Here is a 22,209-nt window from a genome sequence, read left to right as displayed (position 1 = left end):
GAGCACATTAGCAATACAAAAGACACTACTTGGAGAGCTATCCAGTGATCAGATCAGATCTTTGTAGACCGAGTTATAGACATATTCGTGGAAAGAAAAAGACAGGCGCCTTGCACTTGTGTACAAGAAAATATAAGTGCTTCTTCTCTTGCTGCTGGATTTCTAAAAATTTGTCATCATTTCTTGAACAAGTTAGTTATTATTATTATTATTATTATTATTATTATTAGTGGCGGTGGTAGTAGTAGTAGTAGTAGTAGTAGTAGTTGTTGTTGTTGCAGTTCTTTTATTTGATGCATTTTGTTTCCTTTGTTTAAATTATTGTTTATTGTACTATTTTGTCTCCCTATAATAACTGCAGAGTCTCTCCAACCATTCCAACCATGCTACGCCACTGTTCTGAAGTAAGGTAGCAGGTAACATTCATACCTGCTTAAGACAAGATTTGCAGTCAGCTGTGTCCACTCTCCTCCACATCCTCCAGATGAGTCTCCTCCTTACCTTGGATGAGACCCCCATGCACAAATAATGAATACACAATCAATCTGCTTGCCATTTTTCTGGGGGCTCCACTGTTCACCTAATTTTGGAGCTACAAACAACCAGTATACCCACCCTGTTCGAAAACAGCCACCGCTACAGGCAAAATTCTGAAGCTATTTGTCTCTGGTCTTAGCTAACACACGTTTTAGTGGTTTATGGACAGTGGCAAATTTGTCCCACATCTGAACACAACAAGCACACTTCCTACACATCTTTCAAATACTACAGTTATATAATGATTAGCCTGGAGATACTGACAGATTTCAGATAGATTATATAATGGTAAGACAGAGATTTAGGAACCAGGTTTTAAATTGTAAGACATTTCCAGGGGCAGATGTGGACTCTCTCCACAATCTATTGGTTATGAACTGTAGATTAAAAATGAAGAAACTACAAAAAGGTGGGAATTTAAGGAGATGGGACCTGGATAAACTGAAAGAACCAGAGGTTGTACAGAGTTTCAGGGAGAGCGTAAGGGAACAAATGGCAGGAATGGGGGGAAGAAATACAGTAGAAGAAGAATGGGTAGCTTTGAGGGATGAAGTAGTGAAGGCAGCAGAGGATCAAGTAGGTAAAAAGACGAGGGCTAGTAGAAATCCTTGGGTAACAGAAGAAATATTGAATTTAATTGATGAAAGGAGAAAATATAAAAATGCAGTAAATGAAGCAGGCAAAAAGGAATACCAACGTCTCAAAAATGAGATCGACAGGAAGTGCAAAATGTCTAAGCAGGGATGGCTAGAGGACAAATGTAAGGACGTAGAAACTTATCTCACTAGGGGTAAGATAGATACTGCCTACAGGAAAATTAAAGAGACCTTTGGAGAAAGGAGAACCACTTGTATGACTATCAAGAGCTCAGATGGAAACCCAGTTCTAAGCAAAGAAGGAAAAGCAGAAAGATGGAAGGAGTATATAGAGGGTCTATACAAGGGCGATGTACTTGAGGACAATATTACGGAAATGGAAGAGGATGTAGATGAAGATGAAATGGGAGATACGATATTGCGTGAAGAGTTTGACAGAGCAATGAAAGACCTGAGTCGAAACAAAGCCCCAGGAGTAGACGACATTCCATTAGAACTACTGACGGCCTTAGGAGAGCCAGTCCTGACAAAACTCTACCATCTGGTGAGCAAGATGTATGAGACAGGCGAAATACCCTCAGACTTCAAGAAGAAAATAATAATTGCAATCCCAAAGAAAGCAGGTGTTGACAGACGTGAAAATTACCGAACCATCAGTTTAATAAGTCACGGCTGCAAAATACTAACGCGAATTCTTTACAGACAAATGGAAAAACTAGTAGAAGCCCACCTTGGGGAAGATCAGTTTGGATTCCGTAGAAATATTGGAACATGTGAGGCAATACTGACCCTACGACTTATCTTAGAAGCTAGATTAATGAAAGGCAAACCTACGTTTCTAGCATTTGTAGACTTAGAGAAAGCTTTTGACAATGTTGACTGGAATACTCTCTTTCAAATTCTGAAGGTGGCAGGGGTAAAATAAAGGGAGCGAAAGGCTATTTACAATTTGTATAGAAACCAAATGGCAGTTATAAGAATTGAGAGGCATGAAAGGGAAGCAGTGGTTGGGAAGGGAGGGAGACAGGGTTGTAGCCTCTCCCCGATGTTATTCAATCTGTATATTGAGCAAGCAGTGAAGGAAACAAAAGAAAAATTCGTAGTAGGTATTAAAATTCATGGAGAAGAAATAAAAACTTTGAGGTTCGCCGATGACATTGTAATTCTGTCAGAGACAGCAAAGGAGTTGGAAGAGCAGTTGAACGGAATGGATAGTGTCTTGAAAGGATGATATAAGATGGACATCAACAAAAGCAAAACGAGGATAATGGAATGTAGTCGAATTAAGTCGGGTGACGCTGAGGGTATTAGATTAGGAAATGAGACACTTAAAGTAGTAAAGGAGTTTTGCTATTTGGGGAGCAAAATAACTGATGATGGTCGAAGTAGAGAGGATATAAAATGTAGACTGGAAATGGCAAGGAAAGCGTTTCTGAAGAAGAGAAATTTGTTAACATCGAGTATAGATTTAAGTGTCAGGAAGTCGTTTCTGAAAGTATTTGTATGGAGTGTGGCCATGTATGGAAGTGAAACATGGACGATAAATAGTTTAGACAAGAAGAGAATAGAAGCTTTCGAAATGTGGTGCTACAGAAGAATGCTGAAGATTAGATGGGTAGATCACATAACTAATGAGGAGGTACTGAATAGAATTGGAGAGAAGTTTGTGGCACAACTTGACTAGAAGAAGGGATCGGTTGGTAGGACATGTTCTGAGGCATAAAGGGATCACCAATTTAGTATTGGAGGGCAGCGTGGAGGGTAAAAATCATAGAGGGAGACTAAGAGATGAATACACCAAGCATATTCAGAAGGATGTAGGTTGCAGTAGGCACTGGGAGATGAAGAAGCTTGCACAGGATAGAATAGCATGGAGAGCTGCATCAAACCAGTCTCAGGACAAAGTGAGCCCAGGAATCTTTTTTCTTCATTTTGCTATTCTTTTCCATGACAGTAAGAACGCAAGTCACTGCGTAAGCACTGCATTGATAATACTGCACTCCACATAATCAGACAACTAAACACAAATCAAATGAATATTTTACATTGTAGCTATATTATTGTACATGTACCGTAATATACAGAAAGCAATTGTCTGATGCGATAGCTCATCCATGAAACTTTAATTACGCTAGTATCTATGAAAGTGATCCACAAAAAGAAAACATTATAAAGAGAATGCCATCTATCACACAGCAACAAATGAAAATTCACGCATGAGAAACTTGGGCACTTCTGGCAAAAGAAGAGGGGAAGAGCTGGAAAAAAGGGAGACTGGTAATTTAAGGACACACAAACTTTCACAGCAAAAGTCATAGACAGGAGAACAATGCTAGTCAGAGATGAGTGAGAGTATGCCAAAATAGCCATAAATAGTATTTCAGTACAAAATGAGAAATGGCAAGAACTCTTGTGCAACTTGCCTACTACCCTTTCTGCAAATTCTAAACACTTAAGCTTTTGATACTTTTTCCATCACGAATAATCTATTTTTCTTTCTCATTCTGCCTGGTATGTATGCACTGACTCACATTCCTGGATAACTTCCTGTTTAAATTAGATTAGATTAGATTAGATCAATACTAGTTCCATGGATCATGAATATGATATTTCGTAATGATGTGGAACGAGTCAAATTTTCTAATACATGACATAATTAGGTTAATTTAACAACATACTTAAGTAATATAACAACTTTATTTTTTTGTGTTTTTTGTTTTTCTTTATTTTTTTTTATTTTTTAAATATTTTTTCTTTTTTTTCTTAATTTATATCTAAAAATTCCTCTATGGAGTAGAAGGAGTTGTCATTCAGAAATTCTTTTAATTTCTTCTTAAACACTTGTTGGTTATCTGTCAGACTTTTGATACTATTTGGTAAGTGACCAAAGACTTTAGTGCCAGTATAATTCACCCCTTTCTGTGCCAAAGTTAGATTTAATCTTGAATAGTGAAGATCATCCTTTCTCCTAGTATTGTAGTTATGCACACTGCTATTACTTTTGAATTGGGTTTGGTTGTTAATAGCAAATTTCATAAGAGAGTATATATACTGAGAAGCCACTGTGAATATCCCTAGATCCTTAAATAAATGTCTGCAGGATGATCTTGGGTGGACTCCAGCTATTATTCTGATTACACGCTTTTGTGCAATAAATACTTTATTCCTCAGTGATGAATTACCCCAAAATATGATGCCATATGAAAGCAATGAGTGAAAATAGGCGTAGTAAGCTAATTTACTAAGATGTTTATCACCAAAATTTGCAATGACCCTTATTGCATAAGTAGCTGAACTCAAACGTTTCAGCAGATCATCAATGTGTTTCTTCCAATTTAATCTCTCATCAATGGACACACCTAAAAAATTTTTCCTGTAGCCTTAAGTCTTAATTAACACATTTTCCTGTTACCCTTTCCTCTCACCTGTTTCTGACTGAAATCAGACAATTTTGTATATCTGCTACCAATTGGTGAGAAGATTTCCTGCATAAAAATTATAAATATTTTCATTTATACAGAATTTTTTTTGTGAAGGTACTTGTGCATCATCCTATTTCTTTTTTATTTTTTGTGTTGCTTTTCTGAAGATTTTAAATTATTTTTTGGTGTTTCTTCCAGACTCCCCCATTAATGGAACAGTGATATTAGTTTTATGTACCGTATTTACTCGAATCTAAGCCACACTTTTTTTCCGGTTTCTGTACTCCAAAAATCCGCCCGTGGCTTAGAACTGAGTGCAAAGTAAGCGGAAGTTCTGAAAAATGTTGGTAGGTGCCGCCACAACTAACTTCTGCCGTTGAATACATGTAGCGCTACACAGGCATGCTCTGCAGGCACAAAGATAAATATTGGCACCAAGACCTCTGTGTCAATAAATAAATTTAAAAAAAGGTAGAAGATGAGCTTTTTTTCTCTGCCCCGAGTTTCCACCACAGCATTTTCACACATTATCCAATGAAGTAAACAGAAATTTCATATTGTTCATCTTCAAATGTAGCAGCCTTTCAAATATTCGTAGCAACAAAAATAAATTTCTTTACACAAAAATACCAACAATGCACAAGGCTTTAGGATTGTTGCACGTGTTGATAAGCTGGGGCTCATTAAGATTTCACGTAGCGGCACCTATTGCTTCGTGGAATTTTGTGAAGTGCTTGTTGGTGTTAGTGAACCATAATGAAGCACTTTCATTATAGTGCCTAATTGAAGAGGGGAGTTATTTCTTTCGTGGAACAAAGTTCTAATCGTGCGGCAGGTCTGCGACACGGGATTGATGAGAGCAACGTCAGGCAATGGCGACTGGGGAGACAAAATTATTTGGATGTTCAAGTAGCAGGAAAGCATTTAGTGGGCCAAAATGTGGCCGATATCATACACTAGAAGTGATTTTAAATGAATTTGTTAAGGAACAGTGTCAGAAATTCCTGACTGTGAACGCCGAAATTTTAAAAATTAAGGCATGTGAAATTGCTAGAGAGCAAAAAATCGAAAATTTTAAGGCTAGTGGCAGCTGGATTGATCTGTTTATGAAGTGCTGGGGTTTTTCACTTCAGAGGCGAACTTCAGTTGCACAGAAGCTGCCGAAAAATTATGAAGAAAAACTTGTGGAATTTTAGCACTTCATAATTAGGCGGTGCACAGAAAAGCAATACCTTCCTGGTCAGATAGGAAATGCTAACTAAACTCCTGTATATTTTGACATGCCGTCAAATTATACAGTTGACGCCAAAGGAAAGAAAGACATAAGTGTTCTTACATCAGGGGGTGAAAAACAGCGGATGTCCATCATGCTTGCTTGCACAGCAGATGGACATAAATTACCCCCATTCATAGTTTTCAAGCGAAAGACTTTACTGAAATCCAAAGTGTTTCCAAACACTGTAATAGTACGAGCAAACAAAACTGGGTGGTCTTCGGAGGACATAGTGCTGGAACGGATTAGGCTCGTGTGGAATCATCGTCCAGGTGCCATGCTTGGTTTACGCAGTCTGTTGGTATTAGATGCATACGCAGGCCATACACCACCTGTAGTAAAATGAAAATTAGAGGATAGCAAAACGGACTTGGCAGTAATTCCAGGCGGGATGACATCAGTTCTGCAACCATTTGACGTCTGTTTGAATAAACCATTTAAGGACAAGCTTATAAGCATGTACACAGACTGGCTTTCAAAAAGCGACAGACAACTGACACCAACAGGACATGTAAAACGCGCAAGTTCGTCACCAGTGTGCCAATGGATTTATGATGCATGGAAGTGTGTTCCAAACCAGACTGCGCAACAAGCATTTAAAAAATGTTCGATGTCCAATGCACTAAATGGTACGGAGGACGATGCTCTGTATAAAGAAATGAGCAACAACAAATCGAGTGATAGTGATTCAGAATCATGACTGATATTTTAAACATTTCGTATAAGATGTATTACACACCTAACAAATTTTTGTTTTAAATTTCAGAGTTTAATTTCTAAGTTATTTTCGTTCTTATTTTATAAGTGTTGTTACTCTGCATTGCACAGCATAGAAAAGTGTGTAGAGCTGCATCAAACCAGTCTACGGACTGAAGACGACGACGACAACAACAACACACTCTGGATTTTTCAGTCATCACTAAAAATCTACTACAAAAACCCGACTGGCAAGACTCTTTGTCATTTATGTCGATATGGCCAACTCGATGTTCTGAATTTTTTCCTACCTATGACAAGAGAAGGTTGCTAATAGGAACTTTTATGAATCGTGAATCACTTGCAGTATTCTCTTTACCATAATAATAATAATACGAATGTAAACATTATGCAATGTGTTCTTTTGTGTTTGCCGCCATCTCCTTTAAATCCTGTCAGCCTAATAAACTACGAAACTAGAGTGAGAAAACAGCAAACGCAGACAAATATACATATCACGTCATGTTTATATTAATATTAATCTTATGCTGAATAGTGATACAATCAGAAATGAAGCACGGCAACTGACTAGATTTTTAAATCTAAGATGACTAATTTCTGTTCAGAATGTAATGTACTAAAGTGGCATCTGGAAAGATTTTCAAACGGTGCAAAATGTTCGCTAAACTCTCGTTCAGAACATCTTCTATCACACACAGTCCATTATTTGGTTCTTTGGTTCTTGTTGATCATTATCAAAGAACGCAGCAATGTGAGTAACAACAAATAGCAGTCTCTTGCCATTGTTTTGCTAATGAGACAATTCTTTTTTTTTTTTTTTTAAAGCAGCGGTAGCGGACACAAAAGCAAACCATGCCGCGAGCGGCGACAGGTTGTAAACATTCATTATCAGAATGCGACAAACAATGGATGACACAGTACAATAATGCATTTTCAGCTTAGAGTGACGTAAACACCTATAACAAAGAGAACGGCACTTATCAGATCAAAGCAAAATAAGCAATCGATTCAAACCAGACAAAGCACATGAAAAAGGAAGTGTACCCGTATAAATACAGACACAGTGCCTGATGCATAACAATGGCTACCTGGTAAAGCTTAACTGCTAAGCTTACGACTCGAACCAAACTACTGTAGATGTATCTTCAGCCATTCGACCTAAATTGTGTCATGTTACAATGGACTTTGTTTTGATTTGGAGGTGCGGCCTAAAACTTTTATCTCCCCTTGAAGTTCGAGTCTCAAATTTCAGGTGCGGCGCAGATTCGGGAAATTTTTTTTCCTTGACTTTGAGTCTCATTTTTCGGGTGTGGCTTAGATTCGAGTGCAGCTTAGATTCGAGTAAATATGGTAACTAGGAGTCATGAAATAATTGGGTGAGAGAGAGAGAGAGAGAGAGAGAGAGAGAGAGAAACTGTGCATGCCCTTCTTACCTTATTGTTGTCAGAGGCCTCTGGTGCAAGTGCTCCTGTCTGCTCCCGAAGAACATAGTTCTGCACAAGACGTGACTTGCGTTGCAATTCTGCCACCAACTGCTTTGTATGCTCCTCTAGAAACTCCAGTTTTTCAGTTTTTCGGGCAACACTACGTTGAAGGCGCACAATGCGTTCCACAAGTGCTTGCCTGTCAGGTTCAGAGGGGGTATTACTGGGACCGCGCACTGCCACAGAGACAGCAGATGACTCATCTGCAGCAGGTGGAGTTACCTGCACAAAAGCTTTTATGAGCATGATGCCTCATTGTACAAAGCATACATACAAGTACTTTTCACTGAGTACCATTAAACAACCTACAATTTTCTGCGTTTACACCAAAAAACGAAGAATAAATTTGCATTCCAGTCTGAGATGCTGGAGGTGGCAGTCAGGTGTGCATGAGGTGTGCTTGCTTGTGTGTATGGATAGTGTGTGTTTTTCTTTTGCTGATGAAGGCTGTGGCTGAAAGCTCTATGTCAATATCTTTTAATTGTGCCTGTCTGCAGTTTAATGTGTCTTCTTTATGGTAAGCATCAGTCTACCTTTTCCTACATTGTTAAAGAATAAAGTTCGTTACACTTCAAAGAAGAAATCATTCCTTAAATAAAATTTTGAGACTTATACATACCAATAAATAAGTAACATATTGTGTGATAAAAATGCTAGTTGTCAATACATTCTATATTTTGTTTCCAAAGGAAGGAAGGCAGAGTTTAGCTGCCACATCAATGACTCATCATCAGAAATATGAAAAAAAGCTCACAACTGTCAAGGATGGGGCAAGAAATTGGTCATGGTGTCTTCAAGAGAAGCATCACAGAATCTGCTTGATGAATTTTGAGGATACCTCAATAAATCTAAACCTGAATGAGGATTTCGACTATGTTCCTCACAAAATTGAGTCCAATGGCTTCATAAGGTGTCACCTAGCTTGAAGGTCCATTGTTCTTTTACCTGGCATCATTAAAGATAAACTATTTAAGGGAGATCCAGGTAGCTATAATAATGATTCTGGAAAACAATTAATTCAAAATTTAATTTATCAATGTAAGGCTGAAGTAAAAGCAGCTACCCGAGTATCAGAAACTTGCCAAACAGCTCTTGATCAGTTTCTAGTCAAGAAGAGTTTACACAACACCTCACTAAAAAATTTCAATGCAGGTTTTAGTGATCATCTTGCTCAAATATTAAGCATAAAAGTACAAGGCAGTATTACTAACAACATGTCTTTCAGAACAGCATATCAAAGTTATAATCAGCATAATGTGAACTACTTCAACAACTTATTACACAAAGAAAAATGGCTAGGAGTGTACAAAATGAACGATATAAATGAAAAATTCAACACTTTCATTGATACATTAACCCATTTCTTTGAACTTGCATTCCCACTGAAAACATTAACCATACAGGGAAATTCTAGAACAAACAGCTGGATCACAAAGGGTTTCATGCCAGAAGAAAAGACTATTTCATGAAATATGTAACTCAAAAAATTCCTCACCTGTAGTATGTGCATACTATAAAAAATACTCCAAAATATTAAGAAAAGTAATAAAAGCAGCAAAAATAATGCATAATGATGAAATCATTTATAATTCAGCTAATAAATCAAAAGCTATGTGAGTGTTATAAAAAAAGAATGTGGAGAATACAGACAACCTTGCAAAAATATAACACTATCACATAAAAATAAAAAAGTAACAAACCCCTTAGAAGTAGCCAACACATTTAACAACTTTTTCACAGGTGTTGCTGAAAATATGTTACAATCAAACTTTAAGAGCACCCAGGCAAATGAATATAAAATAAGTGCATGTAGAGGATCAATGTACATCAGTTCTGTTTCACTAGATGAAGTAGCTAAAGCAATAAAAGGACTAAAAAATTCCAATTCGGCAGGTATTGATGGTATACCTGCAACAGTGTTAAAGAAGAGCGCATCAAACCTAATTGAAGTACTCACACATTTATGCGACTGCTCACTTCAGGCAGGCACTTTCCCATATGTGTTGAAAACATCAAAAGTTATTCCTGTATATAAAAAAGGGGATAAAAACAATTTGAATCACTACAGACCCATCACAATTTCCTCCTGCATCTCTAAAGTACTGGAAAATGTTATGTATGAGAAACTTGTGAAATTTATAAATAAAAACAGCATCCTATGTAATGAACAACATGGATTCAGAAATAAGAGGTCAACGACAACTGCTGTCTATGAGTGTATCAATTCCATCCTAAACCTGATGGACAAAAAACAGGAAACAATAGGAGTCTTTATTGACTTGTCAAAAGCTTTTGACATGGTGGACCATAAAATTCTGCTATTAAAGCTAGAAAGATATGGTATTCGAGGTCTGTCCAACAAGTGGATCAGTTCCTTCCTGACAAATTGTATGCAGGCAGTGTGCGTCAAGCACACAAATATTGAACTAAAAACTGTATCTAATCACTTATCTGACTATAAACAAATAAAATGTGGTGTACCCCAAGGATCCGTATTGGGACCCCTTCTGTTTCTTCTGTACATAAATGATCTAAGCTTAAATGTTGATGCACACAAAACAATCATATTTGCAGATGACACCACGATTCTACTAAAAGGAGACGACGACGAACAGTTACAGCAGACAGTAAACACGGTCACGAAACAACTTAGCAGCTGGGCACAGAGTAATCAGCTTGTAATAAACAGTAAGAAAACCGTTGCTCTAAAATTCCACAATGTTCCTAACAAGGACATGTTTATCCCATCAGTCTCTATCAATGACGAACCAGTTGGTAACAGTACTGAAACCAAATTCTTACGACTTTGGCTGCAGAGTAACATCAGATGGAATAAGCATATTGAATATCTCAATGCAGAACTGAGCAAAGCATATTACCTTCTTTGTTCATTAAAATCATGCTGTAGTGAGAAAACAGTATTGAATGCAAATCATGCGTACTTTCATTCTCGTCTTAGATAAGGGGTCACCTTCTGGGGAAACTCTAAAACAGCTAATAGCACTCTTTAACTACAAAAAAGGGCCATTAGAATCTTGTTTGGGTGCAAGCCTAGAGACTCTTGTAAACCCCTGTTTAAGAAATCTGGTATTCCCCCATTACCATGTGTATACATTATGGAAACCCTTTTGTTCTTTAAATTAAATGTAATAAGTAAGGACCGGAGACTGCAAAAAAACTGTGATATACATGAGCACTTTACCAGACAAAACAGAAACTTACATATGACTCAAATCAGCACAGCACTGTGCCAAAAAGGTACTTTTCACATGGGAGTTACGCTTTATAACAAACTTCCTGAAAACATAAAAGCTATCTCTGACTTCAATACATTTGGAAAATCTCTAAAGTCATATTTACAGCATCACTGCTTTTACTACATTGAAGAATATTTAAATTTATGAAATGTGTTACTTAAATACTTCCGTGTAAAGTGTATTATTGTAAGCTTAAATATGTATGCCTTGAAATGACTTTCAGCCTGTATATTTATAACTTGACTTGTCCAATGTCTTATGCATAAGCTGCTATGTAGACAACAGGACCAATAAAATACAATCTACAATCTACAAAGTCAATTAGTGTTAATTATTTAAAAAATAATCAGAAAGTGTCAACATCTAAGCCCCAGGAATAGTGATAAGACTCAAAAATATGGAATCTGATGTACAAACTCCAACAGAGGCAAATCAAGTGTTCCAAAATATCCAAGAACTTTAACCCTCCAGCAGGCACATTGGCATATAAAGTGCACCAAATGTAAATTAAGTTTAATACCTGTGAGTTTACATTGTTTGTTGGGTCTGAGCAAAGAGCTATTTTTGCATTACTGCTGCAGATACCATGCTGATAGGTTTTGTCCATTGTTGAACACCTGTAGTGTGTCTGAGAGGAGTTTAAAAGTGAGTGTGCCCCATTTGCCATACCAAATACACCCTGTGCTTGTTCAGGTAAGTAACATTTCTCCTGTTTAGTTTTTCTACTTTCACTAACACAGACACAGCCTTGCATCCGATTTTGCTGGCAAATGGTCTATAAACTAATAAAGATCGCATGAAAACATCACAGCTGACAAACTTAAGGAGCTATTCAATATGAATGCCAATTTTGAAATAGAGTATTTAGATGAGGATTACGGCAGTTCTGATGATGAAGACAAAGCCATTTACAATAGCAAGCACGATTCACAAAGTAGTAGGAATATGATCCTGCAGATGACCGTAGTGAAGGTAATAGTGGTCTTACAAATCAGTTGTATTTCATAAGAAGAGACATAAAGAGTAAACGGAAGAAAATCTGCAATCTCATTGCAAGCAAAATAAAACTAAATAACACCAATAAAACATTTTACTTTATTGTAACAAAGTTAAGAATTGTGAATCTTAACAAAAGAAGCCATTTAATTCAAATAAAAAAACAAAAATGCTTTATCTAATAGGTTAACAGACTTTTATATACTATTTATGGACCCACACACATGATTCTACATGGAGCACACCACCTGTAGCAAAGATTACCAACTAAACAACCTGAAATAATAATAAAATACAACTAAAAGAGGTATTTGTTAAATATGGCTCCACTGAAGTGAAGCACATTTGACAGACTGAATACAAACTTCGAAATGCACCTGCAAGTGCAAGGAGAATGCACACATCCACTAGACAATTAAACAACACCCAAGGCATACTAAAGAGCAACAGCATCCTTAACGAAACAGGACTGTCACCTCATCAAAACATTAACTGATTTGCAAGTATGACAACATTTAACAAATTACAGCAGCTTGCAAATGCAGAGTTTATAGGTAGATGGGAACTTCAGTCTGACTACACACAACTGTTTACTGTATGATAATGTATGGTTAAAAAGAAAAATTACAACACACACACACACACACACACACACACACACACACACACACACAGAGAGAGAGAGAGAGAGAGAGAGAGAGAGAGAGAGAGAGAGAGAGAGAGAGACCATATCCCACAAATCAACAAACTAAACAGGTTTTAGTAATTGCAATGAATATTAATAATGATAAGGCTGAAGTAAAGTGCAAAATTATTAATTTAATGACCCAAATAGTCTACTCAGGACAGTAATACAAGGAGTTGCACCTGCCATTCCTTTCACTCTGATGTGAAAGAGCAGTGAACTCTTTACTGAGCCACATGCAATCACGACTGGTCAACAGGCACCCTCAACTTAACGAAATTGGCCCTAAGGTGCACATATACCTTTCGACAGCAATACATGAATGCTCAATTTTTTAAATGTCAATTAGCCTCAGGGATCATGTGACTACTCTCAGTTATCATGGACTGTTCATCTGACCACTCCAACAGAATTTTGGAGTGATTGAGGTGCTCCATGATCTATGATCTTGGGGATGTACATGCGTCCAAAAGGTTACTGCAAGTGAACTGATGGATGCATAAGATCTTCCAGAAAGTATCTGAATCATTCACTGTAAGGGATGATAACAGATACAACAATACCACAATTATCTTAATTTGTACTTTACTGGCACGTCAAATCTGTCAACATCCTTTACACACTTCTGGATCAGCGCAAACCATGATTTGTAAGTCCAAATGATCTTTTTTACAAATTTTATGAACCCAATAACAATGTTCCTATAATAAAACCCCATGGAATTTGGTTAACACACACATTCATGTGAAATGATGGCATCTGTATCTCTCAGCCCGCTGGTCTAGAGCAGTGGTTGGCAAACTACGGCTCACAGGCCACATCTGGCTCTTTGCCCCCTTGAGTGTGGCTCTACCACAAGATACTACATGTGGGCACACACATACCATGTGAATGAATTTTCATGGCCCTTACACAAATGACTAGAATCGTAGTTAAAAATACGCACCCCTGTGGTTGGCAATTTCACCTGCCTTTGTCCGAAGCACTTTGCCTCCCCTCCAATGATTACCACCAGGTGCCATTTTGTGCATTTAGGGACCACAAAGTTTCAGTCTGCCTTTATGTGCCGGGGGCTCATTCGTGATTCATGCATGAACAGAGTGAGCCAGTATCACTGTGCGGTGGCTAGTGATCTGTGGTTCCACAAACTGCATACGGTTGACAAAAGTACCTGCTCAAAGTATGAAGTTACCTGTATTTTTCCAACCAGCTGCAACTGTACACTTAAGAATTGTAATTATTTTGTGTTGTTGGTTTTATTATCACAAAAACACTGAATGGACCAAGAGTTTCACATTTATTCAAAACTTAAATGGCCTTCTGACATGCCTTATCTATCAGGAGACATTGGCCCATGACAAGACGTCAGATTTGAAGAAACACACTACACCCACACAGGTGTCATTTTGTACTAAATATCTTGTCAATGATGCCAGGAAGAAAGCAGTAGATTAACTTTATAAGAGCCAAGAAAAATCTAGTTCTATATTTAATTACTGGATACAATCTTCCAATCAGGGTGTATACGGGGACAAGGAAAAAAAAATCCCCGATTATTCCCGGATATCCCGTTTAAAAAATATGCTTTTTCCCGGGCCAAAATACACTTTATCCGTGCTAAGTTACAGTAGGTTTCCCCGCAGATTTTCCCTGGGAACTGTAAAACTTATCAATCCTTTGAATGGTTAACGTTTTATACAATCGCGTACAACTTCAAAAATTCGAATTGCACCAAAAACAGTGCGTTAGTTTCCGCAGCGTTGAAACCGAGGTTGCGATGTCCTTTTGTAAGCGAGTCATGTCTCAAGCCGCGAGAAAAGTCATGTCTCAAGCCACGAGAAAAGCCGATGACAGCAGCTATTCAGAGCTTAGGACACGTGTTATAGTCAGCCAATAGCAAGATCACTTGTTACATAGCGCGAACGCACAAGAGGGAAAGTTAACGGTTTACATTAATGTAAACAGTACCGTATATCTACAAGAAAAGCTAAGTTTTCACATATAATATTGGTCTCTAAGATTAACACGCTACAACAGAAGCTAAGCTTTCACATGTAATATTAATCTTTTTTTGCGTGTGTTATGCTTTAAGATACGTCACACAAATGTGCCAGTAAATTGAAAATTATGACGTACATGTCTCGGCTCGAAATTCTTGTAAGTGGCTGGTTCTCAAACTGTTAAGTTTCAAACGCTCTGTGATTTAGATATCCATCCCACTTTCTCACACGTAACATATTTTATCTTGCGTAAAAAGAAATTTACTTTAAAAGTAACGCTTTTCTAACCACCATTCGCAGTACTATCCAGAGGCTGTTAAAAATAGGTTCGATTTACCAGTTGCCGAAGAGCGCCAGAAAACAGGCATTATTGTGCGGTTGTAACTGCAGCGTGGTGTAGGAAGCCCGCATGTTCGTGTGCATAAAGCACTGAGAGAGCTTACATTACACCATAAAACAAACAGGCCCATCAGAGGATACTCCAAAGAGCATTAGAATTTCGTAAACCATACTAAAATGCATAATTCGGCTTGGAAGTCCAAATTGGCTTTTTCCAGATTCACAATGAAGTAGGTCCCATCTGATATTAAGCTTTTCAGTGTGGTTTTTTGGGATGTAAATTTTCTTGGAGTACCAGTACTCTACGATCTCATTTTTGGTTCTTTATTATGGCATAATGCCTTACATGGCAGAAGATGATAACGTGCACTTGAAATTCAGCGAACAGTTGGAACTCGCCAATATTGTAGATTGAAACACTTCGTTTCAAATAAAATGAGTACCTCAGCGGATAGATTAATAAAGCCAAATTCCTTGAGCAAACTTGCAAAAATAACTTCATTGTTCTGCAAGGCAATTAATGCTTGACTGCTACTAACTTGGAAATAAAATAAAATCAGAAAACTGAAATTAATAATATATTTTTGCCCTCCGTAATTATGTGAATGTATTTTAATTCACTTGATAGCTTCCGGCCACAGAAATCCATTTTGTTTTCATTTGACATGGGAGCTGTACATGAAGAGAAGCAGCAAAATCACTTAACATAAACACGGGTCACGTGGAGACTAACCCCCTCCCCACTGCAACTCAGACAACTCTGTGCAAGCGCAAATCTGGCAGCTAGGGCGCGCGAGCAAAATTTTTCTCGTTTGCATCTGGCTGCTTGCTGCTACTACCGATACAGCTAACAGCCAAACTTCAAGTAGCGGGAAGCGGGAGAAGGTACTGCTTATATGCGAGTCAAATGCGCATGCGCAACAGACCGCTGGCAACTGGTCAAACGAACCTAATGTGAACAGTTGTGGCGTCATGCTCATAACAAGCAGTTTATTGTTACGAAGAATTACAGTCTGCGCCCTACAGCCTTTGACATATTTTTGCTATTTGCAGACGCTTGTGTGTGCATGGTGTTTTGTTGTTGTAAATTGCACATTTCCTTTGCCACTAAAGTTTTATTTTTTTCCCTCTCGTTTATATTTTATTGCTGCAGTATCATTCTCCAGTAGCAGGATACAATAACATTCTTTGCTAGAGAATCAATTCTGCAGTCAAAATTACAAAAATTTAACTGAAAGCTAAAACAATGAATAATTCCCGGAATTCCGAAAAATTCCCGGTTTTCTCCTGGATGAAAAAATTCCCGGGTTTTTCCCGGATTTCCCGGTTGTCCCGGGTCGTATACACCCTGAATGATGTTAAAATTGCAAGTTTTGTGGTTAGTCAAGAGATTGATAAGAGAGGAAAACCATATAGTACACATGGTGAATACATAAAAAGCTGTTTTATAAATGCATCTAAAGAACTATATCAGGACTGTAAGGGCAAAGCAGATGTTTTAAGAAAAGCTATGTGTTACCTCTGTCTATTAAACAGTGAAAGACAGAAGAGTCAAAATTTCTTGAAATATAACCAATCAGGAAGTCAAGTATTTTAAATTGGTTTCAGCTTTATCAACAGTAGTTTACAAGTGCTGTGACATGAATGAAACAGCACAAGTTTAATTTTTTGTATATTTGTAACATCTACAGGTCCTAAAGGACAACTTTTAGGATTACTGCTATTCAAAAGTCAAACATAAAAGGGTGATATAGCAGCTGTTGTAATTGTATGCATTGAGAAACATCATATTCAACTCAATAAAACTGTCTCATCTCAACAGATGGGGTGAAAATTATGACCAGCATGAGAAACAGGTTTTTCGCTATTTCGAAGAAAAAAAAAATCATAAGATATTTATATTTATTATTGCACCATTTGTTGAAATAAGTGTGTGCAGACGCTTGCACAAGAAATTTGCAAAGTTATGGATTTGGTGATTAAGATTATCACCTCCATTATAGCTAAAGCTCTTGATCATTGCAAATTTAAAGAACCTGTAGTTGAAATGGAGAATGAGTAAGCACGCCTTATGTTGCATAACAAAGTATGTTGGTTATCATGAGGAAACATTATGAAATGCTTTGCTTCCTTATTAACTACTTCTTGAGAAGTGTGTTCACTATTCAGGGCTAACAAACTACCTGTGGATTCAAAAAATGTTATTTCATGGTAGATGTTACTCTTCAGCTACATCAGCTTAACCATTAACTACAGGGAGAAAGAAACATTTTTTCAATGTTAGAATTAGTTATTTCATTTGAAAGCAAATTCTCTCTTTCTGCTCAAGATTTTGAAAGACAAACTTCAATTCACTTCACAAGCCTATTGAAGCAGTGCCAAGAAAATAATTCTGCAATGGCATTGCTATTTCAAAGCAGCAGAAGCCTTTCTAAACAGGTTCCAGGAATTTGGAAAGAGCAAAGTAATTTTCACCTTGGTTAAAAACCATCTAAATGCTACTATAACAGAATTACATTTTTCTGCCTTTAATATTGACACTGGCAACTTTGAATTGCAATTGCTGGATTTAAGAAACAAAAATTGTGGAGATTGAGAGCTGAATGTTTTTGCTCATGTAGAAACATGGAAGAAAAACAAATATTAACTCCGACAGTGGAAATTCCAGATGAAAATATCAACTATGTAGGAAAAGATAGATTGTTACTTACTGTACAGGTGATCTGTTAAGTTTCAGACAGGTGCAATTAAAAGACAGTTACACACAAGCTTTTGGCCATAGCCTTCATCAGAAAAAGAGAAACACACACCATTCATTTACACAAGCAAGCACACCTCGAGCACACATGACCGCCAATTCCAACAACTGATGGTCTGAACTGCGGGGGGACTGGTGGTCATGTTTGCGTGAGGTGTGCTTGCTTGTGTGAATAAATGGTGTGCATTTCTCTTTGTCTGATGAAGGATGTGGCCAAAAGCTTATGTGTGTCTTTCAACTGTGCCTGTCTCCAACTTAATGTGTCATCTTTATGATAAGCAGCACCCCTATTTTTTTCCCACATTGTAAATGTTAACTTAGTTCACAGCACAAATGCTCTCCTTTAAAAGACCTAGAGTATGAAGATACGTTGATTTGTAACACCTAGAATAGTATTCCTGACTCACACAATCAGCTGAAAACCTAGTGTTTGCTGTTCTTTTCTTATTCAGCTCTACATGTCCATACGAACAATCGTTTAGAAGCATGAACTTTATCAAGGGTAAATTGAGAAGATGTTTTATTGATCAGACCATGGAACTATGCTTAAAATTGGAAACAACAATATACAAACTTTACTTACTCAAACATTCTAAGGAGACACAAGGCCATATTAGTGCTTATGAGTCACTGTCATCATTTAATTTTATGAAAACCTTACAATTTTTACTAGCAAATAATATTGCTATTACATACGATATCATGTTTCATTCAAGCAACCTATTGTTTAACTAAGACTTAAAACTTTACTTAAAGTTTACTAAGTTAATTTTACAGAGCATTGTAGAATGAAAGATGCTTTGCACACAAATAAAGGATGAGCAAAGGAAGATACTTGAAACAAATATAGAAGAAACATGAGGATGGGAGAGTTGGAAGGGGTGGTCCTCAGCCAACTTACCGCAGTCAGATTGAGGACCTTTTTAGTAAAGGCCAGTTGAGAACCTTTTTAGTAAAGGTCAGTTTAGGAGTGCCCTAATTACCTTACTTATAATGTACCTACTCAAAGTTTAAGCTGAAAAAACCTGGTTCTCAAAATAAATTTCAACTGTTTTACTTTTTATATCTGGCTCTGTTGACACATGAGTTTGTTGACTACTGGTCTAACACTGTATGGTTGCACAGGGTTTTTTTTTTTTTTTTTTTTTTTTTTTTTTTTTTTTACTGCACTGAACTGGGGACCAGTCTGTTGCAGTGTGGTACCTCTATCCAGTATTATCATCTGACAGAGATAATAATGACCTTTGTCAGCCAGGTGTTGCTGACCAGGGCAACTAAGGTCACCAGCAGCAGTTTTAATCAAACCAATTTTGCCAGAGTAGTACATTGACATAATGACCTTTGAAAAGCAATATGCCTAAATGATTTCAGAGATGGAGATCTCACAGACCTGACTTCAGTTATCTGGCTATGATGAAATGTGTTGAAAACTTTTATTTGGATTATTGTGTATTTTACCATTATTCATATTGGCAGCATATCACAATGCCGTACACCAACATTTGTTAGATGATGACAGCATTCAGTTTACTACATTTAATTCAATTGTTGAACAGTATGTGGGTGTAACAGTAAAACGTTTAGAAAACACTGCATTCTGGCACACTCTGATACTTTAGACTTCTTCTATGTGTCTGTCCTCACAAACATCCCTCTCAACTTCGGGTGTGAGTGATCTGCCCTCCTCTCCAACTTTCCCAACATACCTGTTTCCTCATTGAGGAAGAAATACAGAAATTCCAAAAGCTAGGATTAGTCTTCTTTTTATACTTTTAAGTTATTCAGTTGACAGCACTTTTAATTTTGCCTCCTGAAGGTAAAAAAGGGCATTTTGTAATTCAACAGTTTTCCAACAGAATATTCATGCTGATGCAATTTACTTACTTATCATGACAAGAAAAAACTGAAGTGAATAGTATCCTCTGTAATCATCAAGAAACTTGTATACAATATAAGAGTGTACATGTCACAGACTTTGTACTGATAATCATTACACAATAATGTCATTGACTCATGACCTTCAAAAATTGTAGACAAATCAAATTAAATTATTTTGAGAGGCAGGATGTCTGTGTTTCAGTCAACAGAAGAATGTGACCTAGGTTGGTTGACATAACCACAAGAGTTACTGGAGTATCAGATCAACAGAATCATCACATTGCAGTCAATTTCAAAACCAATAGTCAAGATACGATAACAGGAATATTATCACAATCCTAGAATGGAAAAAAAAAAGTCTGGTGAGCCTCTGTGGTGTAGAGAAACCACAAGGATGAAATAAGATAGATACAGGTAATTACAAATATACATACTATTCTATGTACCTTACACTATTGACAATTTTGAAAGATAGTTACTACTCACCAAATAGCAGAGATGCTGAGTTGCAGATAGACACAACAAAAAGACTGCCAAACAAACAAGCAAACCAACAAGGCCTACATCAAAATGAGATGCATGCACGCATGCGCACACAATCCTGGATTTTACATTCTTTGATTTTAGCCTACACTATTTTTCCACATAGTTCCCACACTGATTCAGACATTCTGAGAAGCCCTTGTGGCAGAATTCAGGGGGCTGACTGTGGAACCACCATCAGACTGTTGTCTTAGCTTCACTGTTGCAAGTGTATCACTATCCTGCCAAGAACTACTTCAGCAGACCAAAATCATGGAAATCACTTGGAGTGAGATCCAGACAGTATAGTGGATGGTCCAGCCTCTGCCAGTGAAATGACCAAAGCCTGTCAGTGGTTCTGATTATCATATGTGGTCTCAAATTGTCATGGACGATAACCACATTGACCACATTGAGAATGTCTGCATCCTGACGGCAGCCCGCAGATGTGACAGTGTGGAGCTGTTGGTATTAATGGCTGAATCTAGTAGCATGAAGCACAGCAGCAGCAGTCCATGGTGATAACAGAAGACCATTATTTGTCAGAGATGAATCCATATGTTTCCACTCCATACTCTGCTGCTTTGATTCCAGTGTGAAATGCATTATCCACATTCCACTGCCATAACAATGTGGTCCAATAAACTGGCACCTACCTCAGCATAACACTGCATATGATTCAGTGAAGCAATCATTCACTTGCCTTTCATTGTGTCATCCAACTACTGAGGCACCTTCCAGTAGCATAAGGACCCATAAACAATGGCATAAACACTCCTATACAAAATCCCAAGCACCCAGAAAATGACTGAGGCACATGTGCTGATCCCCCCTCACCGCTGGATCCATGAGGAAAATAATGTCTGTCAGCGACAAACGCAGCCTCCCTGAACATTCATGTCAATTAATTCTTTGCGGCCTTTTGCGAACTCACACATCACCATTTCACACTTTTCAAAGTGAGAGACTTTCCCCCATAAGTGGGCTGCAGTTCCCTGCTGATTTTGATGCCCCATAAAAAATGAATTGCACTTTGTTGCTTGTATGCCATGGACATGTGAAGCACAATGTCATTTTCAACAACTGACAGCAGTGCCATGCCGCAGAGTTACTTGATGGTAAGGACACGCAGGTTCAGTTCGAGTAAGGTCCACCGCATACTGTTTTAATCCATTACATCGTTTCAGTACACACTGCAGAGAAAAATGTTACCTGCAAGTGACATTGACCTGCAGAGATCATTTATAGGTAATCATAAATCTCAGAGAAGTTTTAAAGTGAAGAAATTTCTGTTGGTCTGTAAATAAATTCATAAGTCAATGGACTATTTAATGGAACAAAGTCATGGAAGTTTGAGTAAAGTGCAATAATGTGCTTGCTATTACCTGTATGGCTGTACTTGCTGTCGCTTGGCCATTTACGTTAATCTCACATCCTGAACCTGGGAGTGATGAGCATGAGCTGGTACGAGAATGTGACCCTAGGAGACCTGGCGATTCACAGCGCTCGTATTTCCTCCGTAAATGCTGGAGCTCACGATTCAACTCCTGTGTGTGAATAAAGAAATAAAGCTGAACTCATTATGTGTATTGTAACTAGTAGCACTAATCCTCCCATAAAAATTAATTTATGTACTGATCAGTAAAGCCACTCTTGAACAAACACTCTTCTGTCACATTATCAGCACAATTTTAAAAATTTTCTGCAATTTAATCTTTTACTGACAATGTTGAAATTTATGAAAC

General features: G+C 37.5%; 1 protein-coding gene across 1 annotated transcript in view; it reads right to left on the bottom strand.

Annotated features, from left to right (window-relative positions):
* The window catches only part of LOC124802694 (coiled-coil domain-containing protein 186-like), a 206,559-nt gene that overhangs the window by 73,967 nt on the left and 110,383 nt on the right, over positions 1–22,209 (bottom strand). The window contains exons 10-11 of the mRNA XM_047263635.1: positions 21,850–22,011; positions 7,979–8,251 (exon numbers count right to left, since the gene is read on the bottom strand). Coding sequence (XP_047119591.1) covers positions 7,979–8,251; positions 21,850–22,011 — 435 coding nt within the window. The remainder of the gene's footprint in view (positions 1–7,978; positions 8,252–21,849; positions 22,012–22,209) is intronic.

This window comes from Schistocerca piceifrons, chromosome 6 (assembly GCF_021461385.2).
Source record: "Schistocerca piceifrons isolate TAMUIC-IGC-003096 chromosome 6, iqSchPice1.1, whole genome shotgun sequence".
In the NCBI taxonomy this organism is placed as follows: Eukaryota; Metazoa; Arthropoda; class Insecta; order Orthoptera; family Acrididae; genus Schistocerca; species Schistocerca piceifrons.
The sequence above is the reverse complement of the archived record's forward strand: the minus strand, read 5'-3'. Positions and strand labels throughout refer to the sequence as shown.